At 36.2% G+C, this 24,184-nt stretch overlaps 1 protein-coding gene across 1 annotated transcript in view; it reads right to left on the bottom strand.

Moving 5' to 3' along the window:
- Positions 1-531: 531 nt before the first annotated feature.
- LOC309821450 (bifunctional heparan sulfate N-deacetylase/N-sulfotransferase 3) overlaps positions 532-24,184 on the bottom strand; it is a gene marked incomplete at its 3' end in the record, with an annotated part of 138,775 nt that continues 115,122 nt past the window's right edge. The window contains exons 9-13 of the mRNA XM_082652736.1: positions 20,255-20,429; positions 16,868-17,038; positions 15,329-15,438; positions 5,232-5,334; positions 532-651 (exon numbers count right to left, since the gene is read on the bottom strand). Coding sequence (XP_082508862.1) covers positions 532-651; positions 5,232-5,334; positions 15,329-15,438; positions 16,868-17,038; positions 20,255-20,429 — 679 coding nt within the window. The remainder of the gene's footprint in view (positions 652-5,231; positions 5,335-15,328; positions 15,439-16,867; positions 17,039-20,254; positions 20,430-24,184) is intronic.

The following is a 24,184-nucleotide window of genomic DNA, read 5'->3' as shown; positions in this document are numbered from 1 at the left end:
AATTCTAAATACTTCAGTGGATTTACATTTTGGCAAGCATTTTTCATGGATGTTAGGCCTTTAGCGTCTTATGCTACATTGTGATGTTTGCTTCTTGTTTTGTAGGACACTTTATAGAATCGAAGAATAAGAAAACATTGTACAGGCAAACAGCAGCCTAAAAATCTACAGAGACCCAATCTTGGTTGATATATAAAAGTGTAAATATTACTACAAAATGGGACAGTTCTGCATTTGTGTTTGATATTTATATTGGTTGCTATTGATTTCCACATGAGTGCACAGTAGTCTCCAATGACCCCACAGGCTCCAGTGTTAAGAGAAAGGCCATAGGCCTCAAGGCTTGTAACAGATACCTTTTTTGTTTGTTTGTTTTGTTTCTACTCATCCACATGCCAGCACATGGAAGGACCTTTGTTCTTTTTTTCTCATTTGAAGAGGTATGTTTATAAACCGCCTTTTGGTAGCCCCTGGAAGCTCTGGGAGAGGTGAGCATTCCACGGAGATGCATTCTCGAGATGTCTCTTAGTGCTATCTCACTTTCTGCAGCTCCTGTCTCAGCCAGGACGGCAGGGGCTGCCCCAGTCTGTGCAGCAGCTTGGAGAGTTCCACGTTGTGGTCCCGATAGTAGCTGGATAGAAACACTCTGCTCTGAGATGGGAGGAGGAGATGAAAGGACATTTAATTTTGTTTTTTAAAGTATACTTCATATACTTCATATCTGTGTCAAGTAAACCATACTGGTTTAAAACTGATATTAAGCATGTGGGCTATTCCTTTAGCACAATATAAACACAGTGACTCTGTTCTTCAAAATACACACTCCAAACACATATGCTGTTTTCACTAGGGAAAGGGTTTTCATATTAAACATGGGATTTATTTGTGCAGAATTAAATGTTCAAATAACTAGATTGAATTGCTAGAAATATAGCTGTAATAACTGATTGGGTCTAATATTATGCTCTATTAAAACTATCCTGGCTTTGGAATAAGAGTTGGGTTGGTAAATCTATAAAATAAAATACTCTTTTGTCATCATTAATTTACATTTAGATTTTGAAGGTAATATTTTCTTAAGAGCTCTTTTAAGGCATACACAAAATATTCACTGCTAAAACAGTACTATGGTAAACCTTAAAAATACAGTAGGTAGACTAGGTAAGCCTATAACCTTATTTGTACTATTTGACCCAAGGAAGGAAAGGAATGCCTTGTAAACGATTCTGACTTATAGGGAAGTAGATTTCTCTTCAATAAAGAAAAATAGTTTAATAATTGAAATTGTCAGAAATGGAAAGTGCTGTTTTGTAAGATGGTGTTTAGTGGGGTTTATATGTCGTGTAAATGACCATTGTTGGGAATGTTGTGAAGGATGGATTTCTGAATCTGTATCTATACCTCCCTGCTTTACACTATTCCGAGGTTTTTATTTTATTTATTATTTTTTTTGGACTGCACGGTGTGGCATGTGGGATCTTAGTTTTCCCACCATGGGGTCTTAACCACTGGACCACCAGGGAAGTCCCTATTCTGGGGTTTTTAGTTGAGTTGAATCTTTAAAAAGTTTTAATTTAATTCCTTGTGCTAGTCTTTTAAAATGTCATATCTGGTACCCCATTTTAAAGGCCATAGAAAATCATCTTGTTTTATACTGGTAATTTCTATGTAACATAGTGGTTTTTGTAGTCATTATGATCACTGGAACCAGACTGACATTTGTGCTATATTCTAACCATCACTGCGATCAAGGGAGAACCCAAACCTTTGTCTCACTTCTGGTTTTGGTCTTCCACGGTCATTAGCTGTAAAACCACTGACAGGCCCAGCTGGTACACCCAGGCCAGAGAGAGGTGGAGACAAATCATATTCCCAGATACTCCATCTGGGGGTCTGATCATTTTGTGCCTCCTTTGCTGCCAGCCAGACCTGGAATCCAGGGCTGAGCCCTAGGCCTTTGTGCAGAGGCTAAGTTTCCAAACTTCCCCACTGTGTTTTCTCTTAAGGTCTTACTTTGCATTGTTCCCCTTTATGAGAGAAACCCTAGAACAACAGCAGCCCGGGGCTGCCCGGCTCCTGCCATTTTGCTCCCTGATATTTTCCATATGGCAAAGGATTCTCCAACATCTTAACTAATTTTAGAATTGAACCTCCTGGGATCAATATCGACCACACATCCCTTTGGAGTTTGGATCGTACCTCCTGTTACTGAGGATTATCTCAACTGTACCTCAACTTTTTGGTCTTTTTGGCATTATTTTCAAACCTGGCTGTCTGTATCAGTGCTGCCTCTGTAGCCAAACCCTTGTCCTGTGCCCTATTATTTGTGCATGTTGGTCCCTATAATCAAGTACCCTTTCTTCTTGTTGCTCTGCTCTCTCATGTGGCAAGATAACTGATATGAGACTTGTAATGTACAACATGTCCTATTTGAGAGTCTAATATATTCAGGCCAAAAGTTACAAGGACAGAACTCAGTGATATGCAGGATTTATTGTACATACATTGTTATCTGACCATCATTCAGAAAGGGACTATTTTAGATGATAAATCACAGATAGGATATCTGCTAAGTATGCCAACGTAGTCTACTTCATGCAAACTCATGAAATTAGTGTAATAAGAGGGAATCATAATATATGGTAAAAGAAGGAATCGTATAATAAATTCAATATCAGGTTGTTTATTGGCCTATTATTAAAGAATCTATTAAATGCTTTTGATTTGGAGAGGTCATAGACTTAGTGGTTCATTTAAAATGTCAGTTTTTATTCCCTTTCTACAATATATTTTGATAAACAAAGTCAAAGTGGAAGTAGGCTAACAGCATTCTTAATTTCCATCCTATGATGTTTTGGTGATATTTGTGAGGAAGGGTTCTGGTGTTTTTCTGTAGCAGGAGAAGCAAGCAGTGTGGTGACAGTACTGCCTATTCTAATCTGTGTACACATTTGTGTTTCCATTACCTCCAGGAAGGACCCGTTACTCTTGCCTCCTCTCTGGGCACTATTTGCACAAAATCAGCTATTCTACTCCCTCAAATAAATCCAGTATGTATATGATTTTGTGATATAATAAGAAATATATATTTGGTTTTTGACTCTGGTTCCTGGCACAGAGCTCCTAAATCCCTTGTAATTTCCTGAGTGACAGGGGTGTAAAGAGTGGCTTTTCTTATTTACAATAATTTCCTTTAAACCTTATCTGAGTTTCTGCTTATGACTTGACTCTTATGGGCCCCTAGATAGCTTCAGATGGGGGCTGGTTGCTATAGAGGAACCAAACATATAATTAGAGGGTTGGAACTTTCAGCCCCACCCTCCAACCTCCAGGGAAGGGAAGAGGGACAGGGGATTGAGTTATTCACCAACAGACAATTATTTAATCAACCATGCTTGTGCAACGAAACCTCCATAACTCAGGGTTGGTAAAGGCATCCATGTGCTGGGAGGGTGGTACACCCCAGATTCCACAGGGACAGAGAAGCTCCTGTGCTCAGGACCCTTCTGGACCTTGTCCTAAGTACCTCTTTGTTTATAATAATAGGAAGTGAAGTGTTTCCCTGGGTTGTGTGAGTCATTATAGCAAATTATAAAACCTGATGAGGGAACCCCTGATTTGCAGCCAAGTTGGACAGAAGTGTGAGTAACCTGGGAACCCACTACTTGTTACTGGAGTCTGAAGGGGGCAGTTCTGTGGGGCTGAGCCCTTAATCTGTGGGGCTACACTAACCCTGAATAGTTAGTGTCAGAATTGGATTAAACTGCAGGATACCTAGCTGCGGTCTGCAGAAAATTGGAGAATTGCTTGGTATGTAAAACTCACACATTTGGTGTCAGAGGTGTTTGAGAAAAAATATCTTAGGGATGGATTACGCAGTAACCTTGTTGGGAGATATGGAAATAATGATATCCTGAAAAGTTATGTTTTTCTTATCTTTCTCTACCACAAATTTAATATTAGGTCTCAGTATGTGTTTGATAGGAGTGAAATAAAATACTAAGAAAGATGTTCTACAGTGTCTTGAATGTTTTAGTTTTAATAAATATATAGAGAGATAGCTTTGACATACATGAAAATGAGATACTTTATATTACTGTCTTGAAATACAATGGGAATTGCCCTTGAATATTTATTAATATGTAAGGATTGTTTTCGTAGTGCTCTGAAGGTATATTTTAATAACCCACCAAAGAAAATTGGAGTTCTGAGAATGCAACTTGTTTATCAAAAGAACAAGAACCTCCACAATGCCTTTTAGATAGAATTTAATTGTGAGCTTAGTGAGCTTAGCTTGATAGATGCTCTGTCTCTATCAGGTTGCAAAAAGGGTCCTTAAAGTCTTCAAGTATTAAAAAGTATCCAGACAAGTTCATACCATGTTAGGATTCTCGGACCACTGCAGGATTCTTAGTTACCATAATATATTAAACATTGTGGGAAAACAATGCCAAATAATGTCTTCATTTTTGAGTTAAAAAAATTTTTTTTTACAAAATCAATCTACTTGCATTCTTATGTCCAAACTATATGTTAGCTGGACTGATTATGAAATCAAAATAATATTAATAAATTTTAATATATGTGAAATAAGCTTTAAAGTAAATATATAGCGTCTACAAAGTGGGAAAACTGTAGCTTTAAGTGATCACTATGTCACCATTTGGAACAGGATAAACCCGAAGCGCTACATACCTACTGCTAAGTTTGGGTGTCTCCATTCTCCAAAGCCTAAATTATCTGCTAGTATCTTACACATTTGGGAAATATATTCATTCTTTCATCTTATTAACATATTAACAGTTCAAAACTTAGTATACCAATAATTAATATTATTATGCAGGCCACACTTACTACTAGAGAGTGACTTAGACAGTGAAAATAAAATCTTTTGGGCCTATTTTCAATTTCCAGCTGATACATTTCCTGTCTTGGTTTCAGTTAACATTTTTAGTGCTAAAATTTCTGTGAATGTATCATTCCTTTTGGAATGAGATGTTGCCTTCTTTGTTCTGATTCAAAATGGCAAATTCTATTGTTTTCTTTTATTCTTGCATGACAGGTAAGATAATCACTGGAAAAATCAAAACAAGCAACCTGAATGCATTCTAATCCAAATGTCAATTTTTATAAAGGGTGAATTTTTATTTTAATCACTTTTATAAGAAAATAGATATATTTTTATGTATCATTTTGCTTATTTAGTTTGTACTTTTAAGCTCTATACTTACCTCAGGATCCATTGGAGGGTATTTTCTTCCTTTGCTCTTTCCAAGGCATTTTGTTTTACCTTCTTCCAGTAATTGACACCAGAAACCTTTATGAGAATCAAACCTAAAAAAATAAAAAATACAAAGAACAAAAAAGTATTTTTCAAGCAAGTATTTTTAATTGTTCGGATATTAATCTATAACCAAGGAAACTGGCATATTTTTTGAATGCATCAATTTACATAAAGTCTTTTGGCATACTTCTGAATTCTCAGTCCATCTGTCATATTTGTGAGTTTGCCAGATTTCTAATAGAAAAACTGTCAGCAGGAGGTGTCCTATTAATAGAAATTAATAAGCCTACCTCCTTCATCTGGAAGGAAAAAGCTATATAAATTTCAAGCCCATTCTTTCCCTTTGCAGGTTTTAAAAATAACAAGTCAGTCTTCACATCTATGGATTTACACAGTACTTGTACCATTCAGTTACAGGTTAATAGAAGAGGTTTTGGTGTGTCATGGAGTAATGAATTTCAGGAGTCTCTAGCTCTAATCCATTTAATGTTTTTCCAGAGACACTTCCTTATTTTGGTATGAGCTCTGTATTAAAGTAATAACACCTATAAAAAAGATTTTCATGGCATAATTATAATAAAAGTAATAGCAGCACATTAAACTTATATTTTAGTTTACCAAAATAGTTCATATAACCCTTTCTCATTTGAGCTTTTCTTATAACCCCTTAATGATATGGAGTATAGCATTTGTCCCATTTAATGGCACTTAGCACAGTGTTTGGCTCTTTGTGAACACTCACCAACTGTTAGTTGAATACAAAAATGAAAAAGAAGGAAGTGCTCGTCAAGGTTTATTTATCTTGGACTATATACTTTTTCAGTATGCAGGTGACAACTCAAGTCTAAGCCTCCTGACCCTAGGTAGAGGGCCTTTTCTCTTCACTGGTCTCTGGGTATGTTCTGTATTATAATTCATTATGAATAAATAGTAATTTCCCATGCTTGAATATAAAAGTGAAAGTAACAGTCAGCAATGATGATTCTTTCACATGGATTTTGTTATTCAGCGATTCTATTGCTATAATTTTTTCTTCATTAGAAAGAATTATCATTTAGGGCCACCTTTTCCTTTTGTCTTTAATTCATACTACTTCCCAGAATGCTGCTTCTAACTTTTTCTTAAAACTATAGTGTAAACAATGAACAACTGGAAATTGAAATTAAAACATTTAAATTAGCATAAAAACATGAAAAATTTAGCACAAAAGGGATAGGGATAAATTTAGCACAAAATGTATGCAAGATCTGTACAATGAAAACTACAATTGTTAAGTGAAATTACAGAAGACATAAACAAAAAAGAGCTATACCATGTTCACAGATCAGAAGACTAAATATTTTTAAAATATCAATCTCATCTCTAGATTTGTCTAGATAATTCAATGTGAGTCCAAAACTCCAATGGACTTTTTTTTTTGGTAGAAATTGAAAAAATGATTATAAAATGTATATGGAGATACAAGCTAATAATTTGTTTTAGACAAGCTAAAACAATTTGAAAGAGAAGATCAAAGTTGGAGATCTTATACTATTTAGTTTCAAGATTTACTATAATGCCACAGTAATCAAGCCTGTGTAGTATTGGCACCAATGGGTCAATGAACAAAATAGAATCTAGAAATGGACCAACACATCTACTGTCAACTGATTTTCAAAAGTAGGTGCCACAGTAGTTCAATGGGAAAGGACAATCTTTTAAATAAATTGAACTGGAAAAATTGGATGTCTATATGGAAAATATGAACACTGACCTCACACTGTATATGAAAATTAACTTGAAATGAAATCTCATTTCGTGAATGAGCTAAGAGCTAAACTGTAAGAATTCTGGAAGTAAACATAGGAAAAAACACATAGAAAATTTTTGGGTTAGGCAAAGACTTCTTAGGATGAATGATAAAAGAATAATGATAATTTTGAATACATCAAAATTTAAACTTTTGCTTTTCTAAAACACTTAAGAAAATGAAAAGAGAAACCACATGTTGGGCAAAAATATTTGTAAAATGTTAATCTAATAAAGGACTTATATTCAGAATATACAACTGAACTCAATAAAAAAAGATGACATTACCAATAAAAATTGAGTAAAAGATTGGAATAGACACTTTATCAAAAACATAGATGAACGACCAATAAACACATGCAAATTTGCTCAGTATCATTAGTCATTAAGAAAATGCAAATTAAAATCACAAATGAAATACCACTAGATACTAGAATGACTTAACTTAAAAAGACCAATACCAAGTGTTGGCAAAGATGTGGAACAGCTAGAACTGTTACACCTTTTGGTAGAAATTTAGGATATTACAGACACTTTGGAAAGTTTCTTATAAAGTTAAATACGTAATTACTATATGGCCCACTAATCCCATTTCTAGGTCTTGATCCAAAAGAAATGAAAATATATGTCCACACAAAGATCTGTACACAAATGTTCATGGTAGCTTCATTCATAGTAGCCCCCAAGTGGAAGCAACCCTATGTCCATCAACTGGTGAAAGGATAAACAAATTGTGGTATATCCATAAAATGGAGTACTACTGAACAATAAAAAAAAAAACCCAATTACTGATAGATGTAACAACAAGGAGGAATGTCAAAAGCATTATGCTAAGTGAAAGAAAGTAGAAGAGTGGTTGCTAGGGCTCAGGGGTGAGGGGAAAGGACTGACTGCAATAGAGCATGTGGAAACTTTGGATTAATGTTCTATATCTTGATTGTGATGGTGTATACAACAGTACATGTTTGTCAAAATTCATCAAACCGTACAATTAAAATGGGTAGATTTTATTATATGTAAATTACACATCAATAAAGCTGATTTAAAATTATATTGTGATTGAATGTGTGATTGGAGAGTAGTCTTTCTGTAGCTAATGTTGTAGACTTTATAACTATAGCCCTATGAAAAGAAGGCAAACCTATATCTCTGTCTCCTCCCTGCTTTGGATATTAGAGACACTAAAGGATTACTCACATCCTACTTGTGCAAAGCCCATTTCTGATCATTATTAAAGCAATTGTGTGGGATCAAGACATAATATGATATATCTCCATGTTGTTTATATTCTTGATTGCATCTGTAAGGCAACTGAATAAATGTTTCATAGTCAGAGGTATAAGAAAGGAGAGCATTAATAAATCAACTAACGTCAATAAAATAAATAAATTTAAAAAATAGAGACGATGATTGAAATAATCTATACACGAAAGCTGGGAAGCTCTAACACAACAACATTTCTGGAAGTCTGCTATTGATAAAACATTTTTCATTAACATTTTGTTATTGGTAATTTCCATAACTGAATTATGACTCATTTTAAGTGTTTGATCAAAATCCAGACTAGCTATTATTATAATTTTTTTTGCTAATATACCTAACTATAGATACATGTCTGCAACATACGCATGCCTTATGTTAAAATGAGCAGCTTTCTGACAGAATGTTTAAGAAACACTAACTTCACACATATTAAAATTAAAAATCAAAAGAAAAATAGGTTTTTCTTTCACCTCTGCTAATTGATTACATCTCATGCAGTGGACTGTCAGGCTGGGCTTTATTGAGAAAAATGTGTGTCTGTGGAGCTGACACCTAGCCCAGACATCTGTAAGTTCCGTAAGTATAAGTTCACAAGCAGTGGTGTAACTGTATCATAGTGGAAACAAAAAGGAGAGGAAGGTACACGGGAGATCATATTATTTTTCAGGTTGCCTGAGAAGGTGAGGGATTGATGTTGATGAAGGACCTTGTGAGCAATTCAGAGCCCAAGTGAAGAAGCTTGACATGAGATGGAGAAAGATCTCTCACATCTTTTCAGAATATCATCAGTGTCCCTCTGAAAATTAGCCTCAGGACTACTAATATCTGGTAGGACAGCAAGGAAACAACCTTTTTGTGTAGGCACTGGCAGCTAGTCATTTCGTGTGGGAACTGATAATGGCTAGGATCCTCTTTAAAGGCTTTCAGGAAGAGAACATTTTGGAGAAAATTTTATGTGTTGTTTAGTGTCTCTCCATGGTTACCCCTTCCTAGAGGTAGGGATACTTTATCATTGTGTACCCAGAGTCATGCCATAATAGTCATTCAATAAATCTTTGTTGAATTAAAGAAAAAGTGAGAATGCACTGGTTCTTAAGTTTGTGTGGAGTATCACCTGGGGATGTTTAGAAATAACTGGAAGAGACCTGTGGGCATGGACAATCAAGATTCTCCAATGATTCAGCCTCCAACTAGTAACATCTCTATATTAATGAAAATGTGACCTTCATTTTACCCTTGGGCAGGTGAATCCCAGGGAACATTCAGATTACACTTAGAAGGTGCAAGAATGTTTGAAACGTCTCTACATTGAAATAACATTTCTGTGAACGAATACTGAATTGTGTGGATATGCCAAATTTTCTTAAATCCATTTTTCAGATTGATTGCAGCTTTTGGCTATTATGAATAATGCTGTGGTGAACAATTCTTTGTGGACATAGGTTTTCATTTCTTTTGGGGTAAATTCCTAGGAGTGGAATTGGATTATTTGTAAACTCCTGTTTAATTTTTTAAGAAATTGCAAAACTCCTTTTCTAAAGTGGCCATTTATTATACATTACCATCAGCAATATTTGAGGTTTCCAGTTTCTCCACATTCTTACCAACATTTGGTATTATCTTTTGGATTATAGCCATTCTAATGGTATCTCAATGTAGCTTTAATTTGCATATCACTATGATTACACATTTATTATGCAAAGTGACAATGTGTCTGGAGATGGATTATTTTTATTTATTTTTTAGCATGTTTCAAAATTTATTCCTTTTTATTGCTGAATAGTATTCCATTGGATGTACTGATATATATCACATTTTTATTTATTTATTTTTAATTGAGGTATAGTTAATTTACAATGTTGTGTTAATTTCTTCTGTAGAGCAAAGTGACTCACTTATACCTACATATACATTCTTTTTTATATTCTTTTCCATTACGGTTTATCCCAGGACATTGACTATAGTTCTCTGTGCTATACTGTAGGACCTTCTTTTCCATCCATTCTATATGTGATAGTTTGCATCTACTAACCCCAAACTCCTAGTCCATCCTCTGCCCTCCCCACTTCCCTTTGGCAACCACCAGTCTATTCTCTATGTCCGTGATTCTGTTTCTGTTTCATTGATAGGTTCATTCCACATATAAGTGGTATCATATGGTATTTGTCTTTTTCTTTCTGACTTACTTCACTTAGTATGATAATCTCTGGTTACATCCATGTTTCTGCAAATGGCATTATTTCATTTTTTATGGCTGAGCAATATTCCATTATATGTATATACCATATCTTCTTTATCCATTCATCTGTCAATGGACATTTAGGTTGTTTCCATGTCTTGGCTATCGTGAATAGTGCTGCTATGAACGGCTGCATGTATCTTTTTGAATGACAGTTTTCTCTGGATATATGCCCAGGAATGGGATTGCTGGATCATACCGTAATTCTATTTTTAGTTTTCTGAGGAACCTCCATAATGTTTTCCATAGCAGCTGTACCAACTTACATTCCCACCAACAGTGTAGGAGGGTTCCCTTTTCTCCACACCCTCTCCAGCATTTGTTATTTGTAGACTTTTTTTTTTTAACAAATTTATTTATTTTATTTATTTTTGGCTGCATTGGGTCTTTGCGCATGGGCTTTCTCTAACTGTGGTGAGCAGGGGCTACTCTTCGTTGCGGTGCGCGGGCCTCTCACTGTGGTGGCCTCTCCCGTTGCGGAGCACGGGCTGTATGCGCACAGGCCTCAGTAGTTGTGGCTCGTGGGCTCTAGAACACAGGCTCAGCGGCCGTGGCTCACGGGCCTAGCCACTCCGAGGCATGTGGGATCTTCCCGGACCAGGGCACGAACCTGTGTCCCCTGCATCAGCAGGCGGACTCTCAACCACTGCGCCACCAGGGAAGCCCTCTTGTGCCAATTTTTAAAAAAATATTTTATTTATTTATTATGGTTTTATGGCGGGCATGCGGGATCTTTGTTGAGGCATGACGGATCTGTCATTGCGGTGCGCGGACTCTTCATTGCGGTGCGCAGGCTTCTCTCTAGTTGTGGCGTGCAGTCTCCAGAGCACGTGGGCTCTGTAGTTTGCGGCATGCGGCCTCTCTAGCTGAGGAGCGCGAGCTCAGAAGTTGTGGTGCGTGGGATTAGTTGCCCTGTGCGCGGCATGTGGGATCTTAGTTCCCCGACCAGGGATTGAACCCATGTCCCCAGCATTGGAAGGTGGATTCTTTACCACTGGACTGCCAGGGAAGTCCCTCTTGTGCCAATTTGAAGAGCTTAATAAATTGGCAGTGTAGGCTCCAGAGGAATGATTGTGTTTCAATCCTGCCTCCTCAACTTACTTGCTGAGTGACTTTTGGCTAAGCTTTTCTGTGCTCCAGTTTTTGTAGCTGAAAAGTGGAGCTAATAGTGTCTATCACATAGTATTGTTATGAAGCAATATATAAAAAAATACTTAGAACATATAAGCATATACTGATTTTGAAATGTTATAAGCACTTTTAAAAACAAATTTATATGAAATTGGAGTAGATTATTTTCTTCTTTTTCACTTCTTAGCATTTCTAGCTGTTTCATAGGTAATCTAGAGAACCAGCAGATTTTAGCTACTATGGCTGCTGTTTTTTGCTACTAAAAAAAGTTTTAATTTGGCACAGTTTTACTCAAACTCATCTAAAAAGGGAAAGAATTCCTAGACAATATAAATTTGGTTGCCAGGGAAGTAATATTAGAAACAGCTGAAGCAGCTTCAGTTCTTTATGACTTAGTTAAGCCCCATCCACAGAACAAAACAAACCAAACGCACAATCTTCATTCAACTCCTGGCCTTCAAATCCTTATTGTCCATTTATTGAAATTTTCATTGTAAACTATTATTAAAAATTCATATAACTCAGTCTGGTTTCATTCATGTTAATAAACAGGTTGATTGACTGAGAAATAAAGATGTCAGGTTCAGTATTCACTAGTATTTAACTAGTACTTATAAGTGGGAAGACTCCTGTCACAGTCATTGATGGCTTGTATAATTCTGAACGGATATATTCATGGGAAAATTTATACAAATTAACACAATTCCATGCTGAGCATTATTTTTCCTGCTTTTTCTTAAATGATTAGACAGCTTTTAAACACTAAAAGCATAATATGCAAGCTAAAATAATGTTAGTATTATCAATGTTATTTATAATTTAGGGATTAAGGTTATATTGAACAAGAATTGTAACATGTGAATTTACTTAATTGAATGAGAAAGTTCCCATTTATATTTTTTAAAGCTTAAACTGCTTATTTCAGATCACAGCCGCACTCACTAAGAAAATCAGATTTTTACCGATTCAATATATCATTTAAAATCCATGATGACAGTACTAAGTCATTTTAAGATATCATAGACCATCCATGACTGTATGAAATTTGGAAGTCTTGAACACTTCTGTAGTGACTGTGGAAAAGAATAAATAACACTCTTAAAAATGGAAATTTATTGCCATTTTTATTGAAAATAGTTTTGAAATTGGAGCTTTTTAAATATTGAAGATAATCAATTTATAGCTCTCTTAAACTGGAGTACTCTTTCATGCCAAGACTGTATGGTAAAACCTTTGCATAGACCTAGTTTCATTCATTTATTCTACTGTGTGCAAAGAACTGGATTTATGTGGTTAGTTGAGAATTCATATCTGTTTGCAGTTCAGAACATTCTTTGAAGGCTTTAAATAATTTTTTTTTTAAACTACCAAAGAGGTAGTCTTCACTATCATTAGCAGGAAAAATATGAAGCAATAAATGACATTCCTGTGAACATACATTTTCTACACGCAGTCATCTCCAACATATCCAAAGCACCACAGAAACAACTTACCAGTACAATTAGTTTAATAAGAATAACTAAATTTTGAGGGCAGGATTCAGAACAATTGCAAAGGGCATGGATGAAGGAGGATTTAGACCTAAGCCAATGACATGAAGTTCCAGATATTCTACAACAGGTACACTGCTGGTTTTTACAAGGTGTGTCAGGCTAACTGATTGACAAGAAAATATAAAAAGAAACGGAATGGCAGTACATTATCTATGAGCAGGCTGAGTAGGCAGCCCTGCTGGACCTGAAACTGTGGTTTCAGAGACTACACACATCTTATCTTGCTACTTCACCCACTGAGCCCCCAATAAGGTTACAGAATCATATAAGGGGTAATTTTAGCCAGATACATCCCAGGTGCAAAGTGACCCATAGTCCTTTGTATACAGTACGTTGCTTTGATATTACTTCTCTTAAGTTTACACTCCCTTTACTTTACCCTTGGAGGTGAATAAAAAGCTTGCTGCTGAGCCGGATGCAAAGGGGACAGATACACAGCATGCAGGTCAAGGACCATTCCATAAGAAAAAGAGATTATGTTTTTATAGAATACTCCACTTCTTTCTGAAATACAGTACTTTGCTATATACTCTATAAAAAAGACCCAAAGATAAGCCAACTTGAAATAGAAAACTGTTTAGAAAATAAAAACTTTCTTTTCTAAGAGATACTTAAAAGGACATAAAGCAGAAAGTGGACTCAAATTTCTAACTAAAGCTAAATTCACTCAGCTTTCTTTAAGGTCAAGCTGAAAGTTAAATACCTAAGGCTAGTGTCTGTGTTGGTACTTTAAGCTCTCCAAATCTCTGATAGGATCCACACTATAGAAAACACAGAGGGTAGAAGGTTAATAGTAACAACAAAGTAAATGACTCTTAGGAAGGAAGCGCAAAACTCTCGAGTTCCACCTACTCCTTTGTCCTCTAGATCAAAATGTCTCTCTTATATGTGTCTCTACATATGATTTATGCAAGATGTACGCAGTATTTGATGGTTTTCTGCAAACCTTTTTCTGTAAGGGACAGGGAAAGGTAAAGGAATCTTGTCTCTCACTTTCTAAACTGCTATAGCATAAGGAGAACAATGAAAAGAGAAAATCAATTGATCTACAGAACTGAGTTTTATACTGAGAGATACAATGGAAGAATTCCACACTGCAATCTTAATCGGTTTTTTTAAGGCTCAGTCTATGACCCTAAAATTAAATATATATATTACAGTGAGAGCCAGGTCCACAGTTCATCCAGCTCAGGATCTCCCAGTTGCTTGTTCCAGTTGCATGTGAAATAGGAACAAACACAACCTTCAGACATCTGACTGCCAACCATTATAAATGGACAAAGTCAGATGGAGGTCTTATTTAAAATGCTAAATGAACCCCAGAGTCAGGATTAAGGTGAGGCAAGAGAGGCACCTTGGCTGAAAAATTTTAGGAGCCACTCACTCTCAGGTATTTGCGGGGTCCTGAGAGTGAGTGCCTCCTTAAATTCTAGTGCTTCTCTTGCCTCACCCTGGCCCCCACTCTGAAGGAGTTGACTATCTAAGAAAATCAGTGGGAACCAGAAAAAGAAAACCAAACCAGAGCTGTAACTGCTGAGGCCTCTGAAGAAGAGGGGGCAGGGTCAGTCATACAGTGGGTAAAGACCAGCAAAAAATGGAATTAAGTGTAGAAGTAATAATAGCACCTTTCTCTCTGCCTATTCAGTCGCCTATTGGGCTATTTCTTGCTGTATGACATTGGGTTTTGAAAATTTCACAGAAGAGAGAGGAGTTCATAAATCACCTAGTTCAAGAAGTCTTTTTAATACTTCCAAGAGGTCTCAGTATTGTTTGTTAAATAGGCTCAGTGCTTACCAACTTAAAGTAGCCTCTTTTAAGGTTAGTTGTTGCTTTTAAGATTCGCAACTGTTTTGTTCCTTCCAGGGGAAATCCTTCCTAGTTAGAAATCAATAGAGGATTTTGGACATTTCTTTGCCAAACTGTTGAAATGTTCTTAAGTGGTTAATATCAACTGGAAAATAATCAGTGTGTAAGGAACAGCTAACTTGACAGCTGTATCACCAAGCTACAATTTCTTTAAAGTCAGTTCTCTGCTGAAACTTCAATAAATTAATTAGAATATAAACTTACGTTAAAGCTTCTGAGTAATTATAATGAGGAGAGACTCCTAGAAACTTCTGTACTTCATCCATCACTGTAGCAGGATCAGTTCTTAGCTGTTGCCCATCAATAATTAGCAACTAAATTAACAAGGAAATTAAAAAAAAATGCACATTGAAAAAAGACATGTAACTGCATAATTAAAAACTTCTGCACTCTGAATTTATTCAGTGAGAGACTGAGGGGACTTGTGTGCGTTGTTGTTAAGACTTAACCAGGCCATCCTCATTAATGACCTGGAACAAAAAATAAATCACACTAATTAAATGTGCTCACGTTTTGTAGTCCGAGAAGTCCTGCAAACACTATGAAAACAAAAAAGCCATTTGAGGGTAAAAAGAGAGCTTAAGAAATGTGACTACAAAATCACAAATGGAAACCAAGTTTAAAAACAGATGAAACAATGATTCCATGATTCAAGGTGGGAAGGAGCATTGCAGGAAGGAAGAAAAGTGACCAGACCAGGTACAGTGAGACAGAGGACATGGCCATTCTCCATGATTCCAGTCAAAGGAGTAGCACTGTAAGGTTTTAAGAAATATTTTGATAATCCATTTGGAGAAAAAGGTAAGACTCCCAGAAAGCCTGAAAGGAAACAGAAGTTCCTCAACAGACTACAGGCAAGAATTTGCTTGTTACTCTGGTGAGGGAAGGGGGTGGTCCCAGCAAGATAAAATGACAGGAGACCATGATGAAGGGCCATAAAGCCTGGAAAGCAGCTCTTGCTCACACCTCTTCTCCAATATTTCTATTTAGTCTCTACCAGCATCGTTCATTAGAACTTTCTCTGTGGATAGACACGTTCAACGGCTGCAGTATCTAACTGGTGGCTATTGAACATTTGAAATGTGGCTAATGTGATTGAGAAACTTAATTTTTAATTTTATATAATTTTAATAAAAATTTAAATAGCCATATATGGTTGCATATATGGTATCATTATGGCTAGCATGTTTCTAGACACACAGGCATATACTGTGTCTGATGTGACGGGACTGCTTTATGCAATCCAGTAGGGGCTGATTTTGTAATCTAGGCTAATGGTAGGCCAAAGAGAGAAGCAAGGAAGCCAAGGAAAACATAGGACTTGTGAAAAATGCAGCAAGGTGGTTCAAAGGGAAATAACGGCACTTAATTAAGCAAGACAATATTTGCCTTGTTTGGCTAAGAGGTTCTCAAGCTTTATTCTCAGAATAAGAATCAGGAGTATCAAGCTTCTGCTGCTCTTTACAATCAGGAAGGGTATGCACTAGAAAACAGGGCAGGGAGAATTATCCTGAAATACTTCTAGAAAGAAGAGTAGATAGTTTTTCTACCTCTGCCTATTACTGTTTGCCAGAGTCTGATTGACAACTAAAGACTAAAGGCTAGTAATGTTTTAATGAGTAAAAATTTCCTCTAGCCTAGAGGCAAAGTCACTAGCCTAGAGGAACCAGCAAAAGAAAACCAAACCAGAGCTTGTAAACTTAATGAGATTGTAACATGATGTAGATTCTTATTGTTCAATACCTGAAAGGGAGGGAAATAAATAAGCCATCTCTCGATGTGGCTGGCATACCACCCTGGGACCAAACATCTCTTCTGCAAGGCTCTAAGCTCAGAGGATGCACGGGGCCCGGCTGAGATCACTTCGTAGAAGCTAAACTTCAGAGCTGCGGGGTCTTCATGTGATCGCTGATGCTATGATGAAAAGGTGGATAATTAAACCGACTTGAATCATAGGCATAAATAATTAAAAACCAATCTCTGTGACAAGTCTCAAAGCTAAAGGAAGGAGTGCCTCACTGCTGGAGAGTTATTTGTTTTGCAATTAATAAAGGATGAAAATGTTTGCTTGGAGCATCAGGATTAAAAGTTATGACATTGATGAGAGTATATATTTGAGAATTAATTGGTAGAGGTGGAATTCTTCCTGATAGGATTCCTTAACCAATTTTTCTGAGTCGTTTCCTTAGTGTATACATATTATTCTGAAAGTAAACTTTGGAAAGTTGCCTTAATGCCCCCTTTTCAGCCCGTAAGAAACCATTTATCATGTCCAGTGAATATCCATGATGCACAAAGCACTCTACTAGTTCTGCCACGTAGTTTTGCTCCATCTAGTAATGCAGTTTTAGATTAGAAAAGCCCTATCGGCTATTTAAATGGAGAAACTACTGAAAACTCTGACGTGCATTACCTGAAACCCACAGCTTTTATAATATACTACCTAGCATCTCAAAGCCAAGATTATTTTACCTAATGGTAACCTTTGCGATGAATCAGAATCGCTTATTGTACAGAAAATGCAGAAAGCAGCAATCCAGATAGGAAAGCATTTCATAATGGCTCAGGCTCATGCCCAGGGGTTTGAGGAAATCATCTTTCCCCTAAATTGACCAAAAAATATTCAGGCTTAGTGATGGGTTTGTGGATGTTTACCACATCTAGTTGAATAGCAAATTTGCTGCAATTGAGATTCAAATTACTATACTACAAACTCCACTAGACTTTGTTAAGGCCTGCATTTTGCCACTGTGGAGCGATTTATGTGTAATATTTAGGACGTTTTGTTAGCTTGCAGCCTTGAAACCTCCTTTTTCAGCAAATTCTCAATTTTTCAGGGGCTAAGTGGTTGCCAAGCTCCGATTTTCTTCTTTCTTGTTGAGTCAATTAAGGCTTATTTCTTTTTTCTCTAGATACCTAGTGGAAAAGGTAAAAGGCGCAATATCAAGTCAGTCAGTTTGCAATGTGCTGTATTTTTGATTTAAAAGATTGCTGTAGGAGTTGGGCATGACGTTGGTGTGGAGTTGTGGATTCCAGCTTTCCAGGAAGTCTCATTCCCTATCATGCAGATCATTATCAATATGCCTAAGATCCCATGACCTTCCCCCAGTCTCTCCCAGCCACGAAACCTTTCCTGACAATCTGTGCTTCCTTTTGTGAACATGGAAAAACTGCTTTTGTTCAAAAAGACCCCATGCTGAGAAACTTTATTCTCTAATATCATAGATTGTCAGGAATTTAGATGTTTGAGGTCAGGAATTTAGATGTTTGAGGTCAGTCCCAGTCTTTCCTGGAGGATCAGAGCTATGTGGGTCACTTTAACACAAAGAAGCCTTATTTCCAACCCAGGTGCAGAGTTTCAGGTAAGTGATTTTTGGATGTAACATTCCACATTTATCTTAACTTTATAGTTTCCAAGGAAATTGGACCGTTAGTCTGCTTTTCAGCCCTGACCTACTGATAACCAGCTTACACACAGCCCTGCCTGCATCTATCAAACACTTCATGTTAATTTTACCTAAATTTCTCCCCTTACAAATCCTTCCCTTCTTTAGGGAAGTGCCCAGATAGTTCTTCCAGTGTTCAGGCTCCTCTGCTGCAGCCAATTAATATACCTAACTTCTTGTTCCTGGTCGTCTTTATCAGATGGGCTTTATCACTCTGTAGGAGTCTACCTGTCACTTAACACTTTCTGATTTATACACTGGTTATTTACACATATTTCTCCAATTAGAGTGAAAGCGATCTCAAGTGTAGCGTCCAGATTTAATTTACCTGTAGAACATACTTAGAACAGTACTTTGTACATGGTAGCCATTAAAATAATTTAATGAATGGATGAACACATGAACATTAGGAAAGTGTTTTTTTAAATTACAAAACCGAGGAATGATAACTAAGGATACTAAAGACTAAACACACTGACTCTATTAATTTTGTTATGCTCTTATATTTAATTTTGACTGCTTTTTATTGAACTTTTTCCACTTGATTAATAAAATATCACTGGGGCAGTTTTTTTCCTATTATTTTTAACATTTATTAAAGTAAACATGTATTTGATGTGTAAGGTTTATTATTAGAGTCTGTTAAATTATTTCAAAGTGATTGTTTCTCTGCTAGGTTCTAACCAACAGCAGAAGCATAATGGCAACCCTGGAGTGTATGAGAAAGAGGCTTAGAACAGGGAACACTGGCTGGGCTTTCAAGAATGAAGAATTCATTTTTTTTTTTTTTTTTTTTTGCGGTAGACGCGGGCCTCTCACTGTTGTGGCCACTCCCGTTGCGGAGCACAGGCTCCCGACGCGCAGGCTCAGCGGCCATGGCTCACGAGCCGAGACGCTCCGCGGCATGTGCGATTTTCCCGGACCGGGGCACGAACCCATGTCCCCTGCATTGGCAGGCGGACTCTCAACCACTGTGCCACCAGGGAAGCCCAAGAATTCATTCTTATGTTTAGTTTTGCTACTAAGTTATTTCTTCAGTACAGCAGTTATTTAAGCTCTTTTAGAGTCAGGGTCATCAATCTACGGCTAAAGTTTGCTTGTTTTTGTAAATAAAGTTTTATTGGAACACAGCTAGGCTCATTAAATTCCATATTGTCTATGGCTGCTTTTGCAATACAATGGCAGAGTTGTAACCATATGGCCTGCAAAGCCTGAAATATCTACTCTCTGGCCCTTTACAGAAGAAAAAAAAAAAAAAAGACCTGTGATTTTTGCTTTGGGGAATCAGTTATATTCCTTATCTGTAAAATTGAGATAATAATAGCAGCATTATACACGTATTAGATGAAAAATAATGATTTTAAGTTATAACACTTTACTTTTAAAATGCAGATTTATAGAAGCAGAATACATACAAGTATATACTATTTTATTTGCTCTATTTTAATTTCTTCATTGTATTAATACATTTTATTAAATACATGAATTAAATGAATGCAAAATTAAGAAAAACATAAGGGGAACGTTTCTCCATGGAAACAAAGAAAAATTTATTTACCTTCCTGAAATATAAAGCTAGCAAGTCTCTTCTGTTAAAACCCGAGGTGGTGGCTATTGCTGAAAACCACCCTCCCTTCTCTATACTCCTCTTCTACTTGCTGGATTCTGTCTGTATTTTCCTTACCTGGTACCAGGAATATGCCCGGTCTGATGGGTCAATGAGAATGGTGATGATTTTGGCTTTGGGGACCAGAGAAGCTGCCCTTTTAGGCGCTTCCTCTGAGTGGAAGTAATTGGCACTCTTCTCAAACAGAAAGTCAGTGGTAACATTAGATGGGACTGGGAAGAAATCCATATACCTAGAAAAGAAATATTTCTCAAAATAAGACTGGTTTATACTCATACCCTGGTGACTGAAGATGTTAAAAATGTCCTACAAACAAAATTCATTTGCTTCCTAAACAAAAAGCCTTTTTCTTTAAGGCATTTGTCCCACAAGCCTGTTGGCAAGGAAAAAAATATATAGAACACTAATAATGAATTTTGAAAATGCTTTTCTAAATACATTTTCTTTTTGTTCTACTTAATATCAAGAAAAAAAGGTATGGGAGATAACAAAAATGTACACACAGAGTGATCAAATGGCAATAATAATCAACCTAACTGTATAAATTGTATCTAATTGCAGAAATATTTTACAGAGAAAAATGTGAGTGCTCAACCAAGAAGAAAATTTGATCGAAACAAATGATGTGTTCAGTTCAAAGGCATTTTGAAAAATCTTAGACAAAACAGTTTTTACTTCGTCACAAGAAAAAATAATTTCATTCCCACTAATGTATTGTGCTACTATTATATTCAACTATAAAGTATCAAGGGGCAGAACAGATCCGATATAAACACTGCCCATGTCCTTAATTTTTTTCCCATATAGAGCCATTTATATTCTTTAGAAAAATTATAGAAGTTTAAAAAGTATGTATATATTTTCAGATATAAAATACTATCAAATTTTCCAAGGTCAGGTCCTGTATCCTTAAGTGTGGTGAGAATTCAAATCACCAGCAGAGTAAGCACAGGAATACCTGTCGCCTCAAGCACAGAAAGGTAGGACATAATGGGTTTTGTATAATATTCCATTTGTACAAAATGTCAAATATAACTGAATTCAGCGTATGATAGTAGGTATTTCTGAAGCACCAAGGAACATCTTTAAAGGAAAAGGGGCCTTTTTAGAAAGAACATGCAAATTTAACTTCTAGGGTTTCTTACATTTTATAATAATAGCCTCACACTCCACCCACACCCTCTTCAATTCATAAGCCACTATGACTTTGGGTTACCAAGACAAGGTAGTTCAGTAATTACTGAACAAGAGAATCATTAACATTTATGTGATGACTTCTTTTTGCAGTGTGTTGTTTTCAGTCACACAATAAAGCTTCTAGTAGGACTCCAGTTGTTACCATATTACAAAGTTTGGCTGGTGCAACAAAGTGATATTTTGAAACTCAGGGCAGTAAAGAAATCCTTTTATGTTTTCTGGAAATTGCCTTGTTGTTGATATATCATTCTTGCATCCCTTTCTTTTAGGGGTAAAGACATATATAAACATTTCTGGAAAGTTTGATCTGTTAACTGTTCTGGTGTACACTCTATTTATAGAAAGTGCCATATTTCAGGATACTTTTTAATTTAGATGCCCACACTTGTTCCAGGGGTGCTAAGGTTATATCACGTGTCTAGTGGTATCTTACTCGGTCCAAGCTTGTCTCAAGCATGCTTATTCTCAGCAAGGGTCCAAGAATCACAAAAGAAGGGCAGGATAACTTTTAATTTCTAAAAACTGTCCCACTTTCCCAGTAGTCCTCCACACCTACAACACTTTGGGCCTTGAAAACTTCCTCCAGCAGTTCTGGATCTTGGACCCACAAGGCTCCAGAGGCTCACAGAGAAAGCAGGGGCCAGTTCTTGTTTGCCTATATGCCCATGTTTTTTCTAATATAGTGGCTGGTAGTAATAAGCACTTGAAAAATGTTTGATGAATTCATAAGAAAATAAAGAATTCAGCTTCATATTTCCAGGGTGGAAATACATCCACGTTTGTAATATGAATTCAGGTTATTCAAAGAATTGGTGAGCAAACTAGAGTGGTTTAACAGTATGTGGGTTAAAAGCGAATGCCGGCCTCATTTAAGCTTTGCTACTCCCATAACAGCTCAGCAATTGTTTTTAACTGAAAGACATGATTTTTTGCAGCACTCCACATTTATTTGTTTCTTGGGTTGACCCTGTATTTTTGAGTGATTTTACTCAAAGCCAAATTAAGATGTTTAGAGGTTCCAAATGTTCACAGGATTTTATGGCTCTCCATGTGCCACTCCAACCATCCACCGCCTCCCCAGGTAATTATAAAAAATAACACCAAACTATGAAACATAAAACTTAACTGTATGCATAAATCAAACATTTTTTCTTAGAGATTCTGATCACAAATCTTGGCTATTTAATCAAAGATGGAGTTTTCTCATTTTCATTTGCCCTGCTTTGCTTGTGCCCTAAGCCTGTGTTTAGGCTGCCTGTTAGTTAGGGCAACCCTGGTTTTGCCCAGTTCTCCAAGAAGAGCAGATCCATGTATCCAGATTAACTAACTGTGCCTGAGCTTCTGTAAGTGACCTTGGCATGCTCAGACACATAATCTTCAGCCTTGTGGCTCTGTGGTCCTAAAGGGACTGCTGAGGTGCTGATGCTTCAGGGAGAGGTAAGGCCAGTCTGAAGACTGAATACATTGATGTCTTTGAGAGCAAAGCTCTAGTTATTGCTAATAGATTGACATTTGCAGTTACCATTATTTGCTCTTTGTGTTAACTGCCTTTTATAAACACACAATTGTCAATCAAAAGTGTTTACAGTTGGGGTATTTTAGTGAGTTATAATTAAAAGCTTTAATTGTCTTTAGTTTTCTACTTATTTATGCCATCTCTTTGTAGACTACTTAAGGGACTTTTCATTTCTGTTATAGTGCCTGTACACATTACTGTCTATGAACAGCTTTTTTTTTTTAATTGAATATTCTCACAGATATTCTTAAGTCCCAGGGAATCCAAGTATTATTGAATTCCTCTCCACTTCCAAAGCAGTTTTTAATCACCCCCTTTAGTCCTGATGTGAACATCATTTTATTCTACTGTATACAAGCATGTATATTGATATTTGAGTCAGTGGGAAAATAGTGGCTGAAGTAGTTGATGGGTTTCTTGATTCTCACAGCTGTTATTTAACACTACTGCAATTAATATCAAGCATTGTACTGAAGAATTCGCAGGGAAATATATAACAATTAGAATATATGTAAATCCTAGTAGGTGCTCAACTTATACTCAATCCATTTCTTCAGCTTTCCGTTTGGATGGCTCACAAGCAAAACTTGAGGGGGTTGATACATATAAAACAGAGATTATGTGATTTGACAACAGAAGTTAATATACAACTTTCTGCTAAACTACATGCAAAATGTTTATGTTCATTCTCTAGAGTTATTATAAGAATTTACTCTTTTATAGTACTTTCTGCCCAGAATTTATATCTTAAAAGAAAGACTTCTAGATCTTTTTTATGATTAACATGTCTGTTTGCAATATTTATTCCTGCTACATCACATATTCTGTGTATATTGACATTTTAACTTTTAATTTAACTCTTTTACTTAGATGATTGATACGGTTCTAATTTCAAAGGCCAAAAATTAAATTTTGTATACCTTTGATAGCTTTTTTATAGCTTTCATTACTCATAAAATGCATACACATTTCTAGTTATATTTATTTATTTACCTTTTGTACCAAAGTAAAAATTGAAAATTATATATGTGAACTGTAGCATCACTTAAATGCAAAGTGCATAAGAACAGAAAGTTATGAAAGTGTTTTCTTAAGAGTAGAGAGAAATGAAATTCCTGTGTATTAGGTATTTCTCTGACTTTTTATCTGTAATTACCATCAAAGATAATTAATGCAAATTAAAATTACATGTAAGTCTCTTGAGGCGACAAGTCCCTTCATAACCTGAGAAAAAGTTTGTTACGAATAATTTACGTGCTCCTTCTATTCAATCA

This window comes from Grampus griseus, assembly GCF_964374135.1.
Source record: "Grampus griseus genome assembly, chromosome: 4".
Taxonomy (NCBI): Eukaryota; Metazoa; Chordata; class Mammalia; order Artiodactyla; family Delphinidae; genus Grampus; species Grampus griseus.
This window is presented reverse-complemented; position numbering and strand designations above follow the sequence as displayed.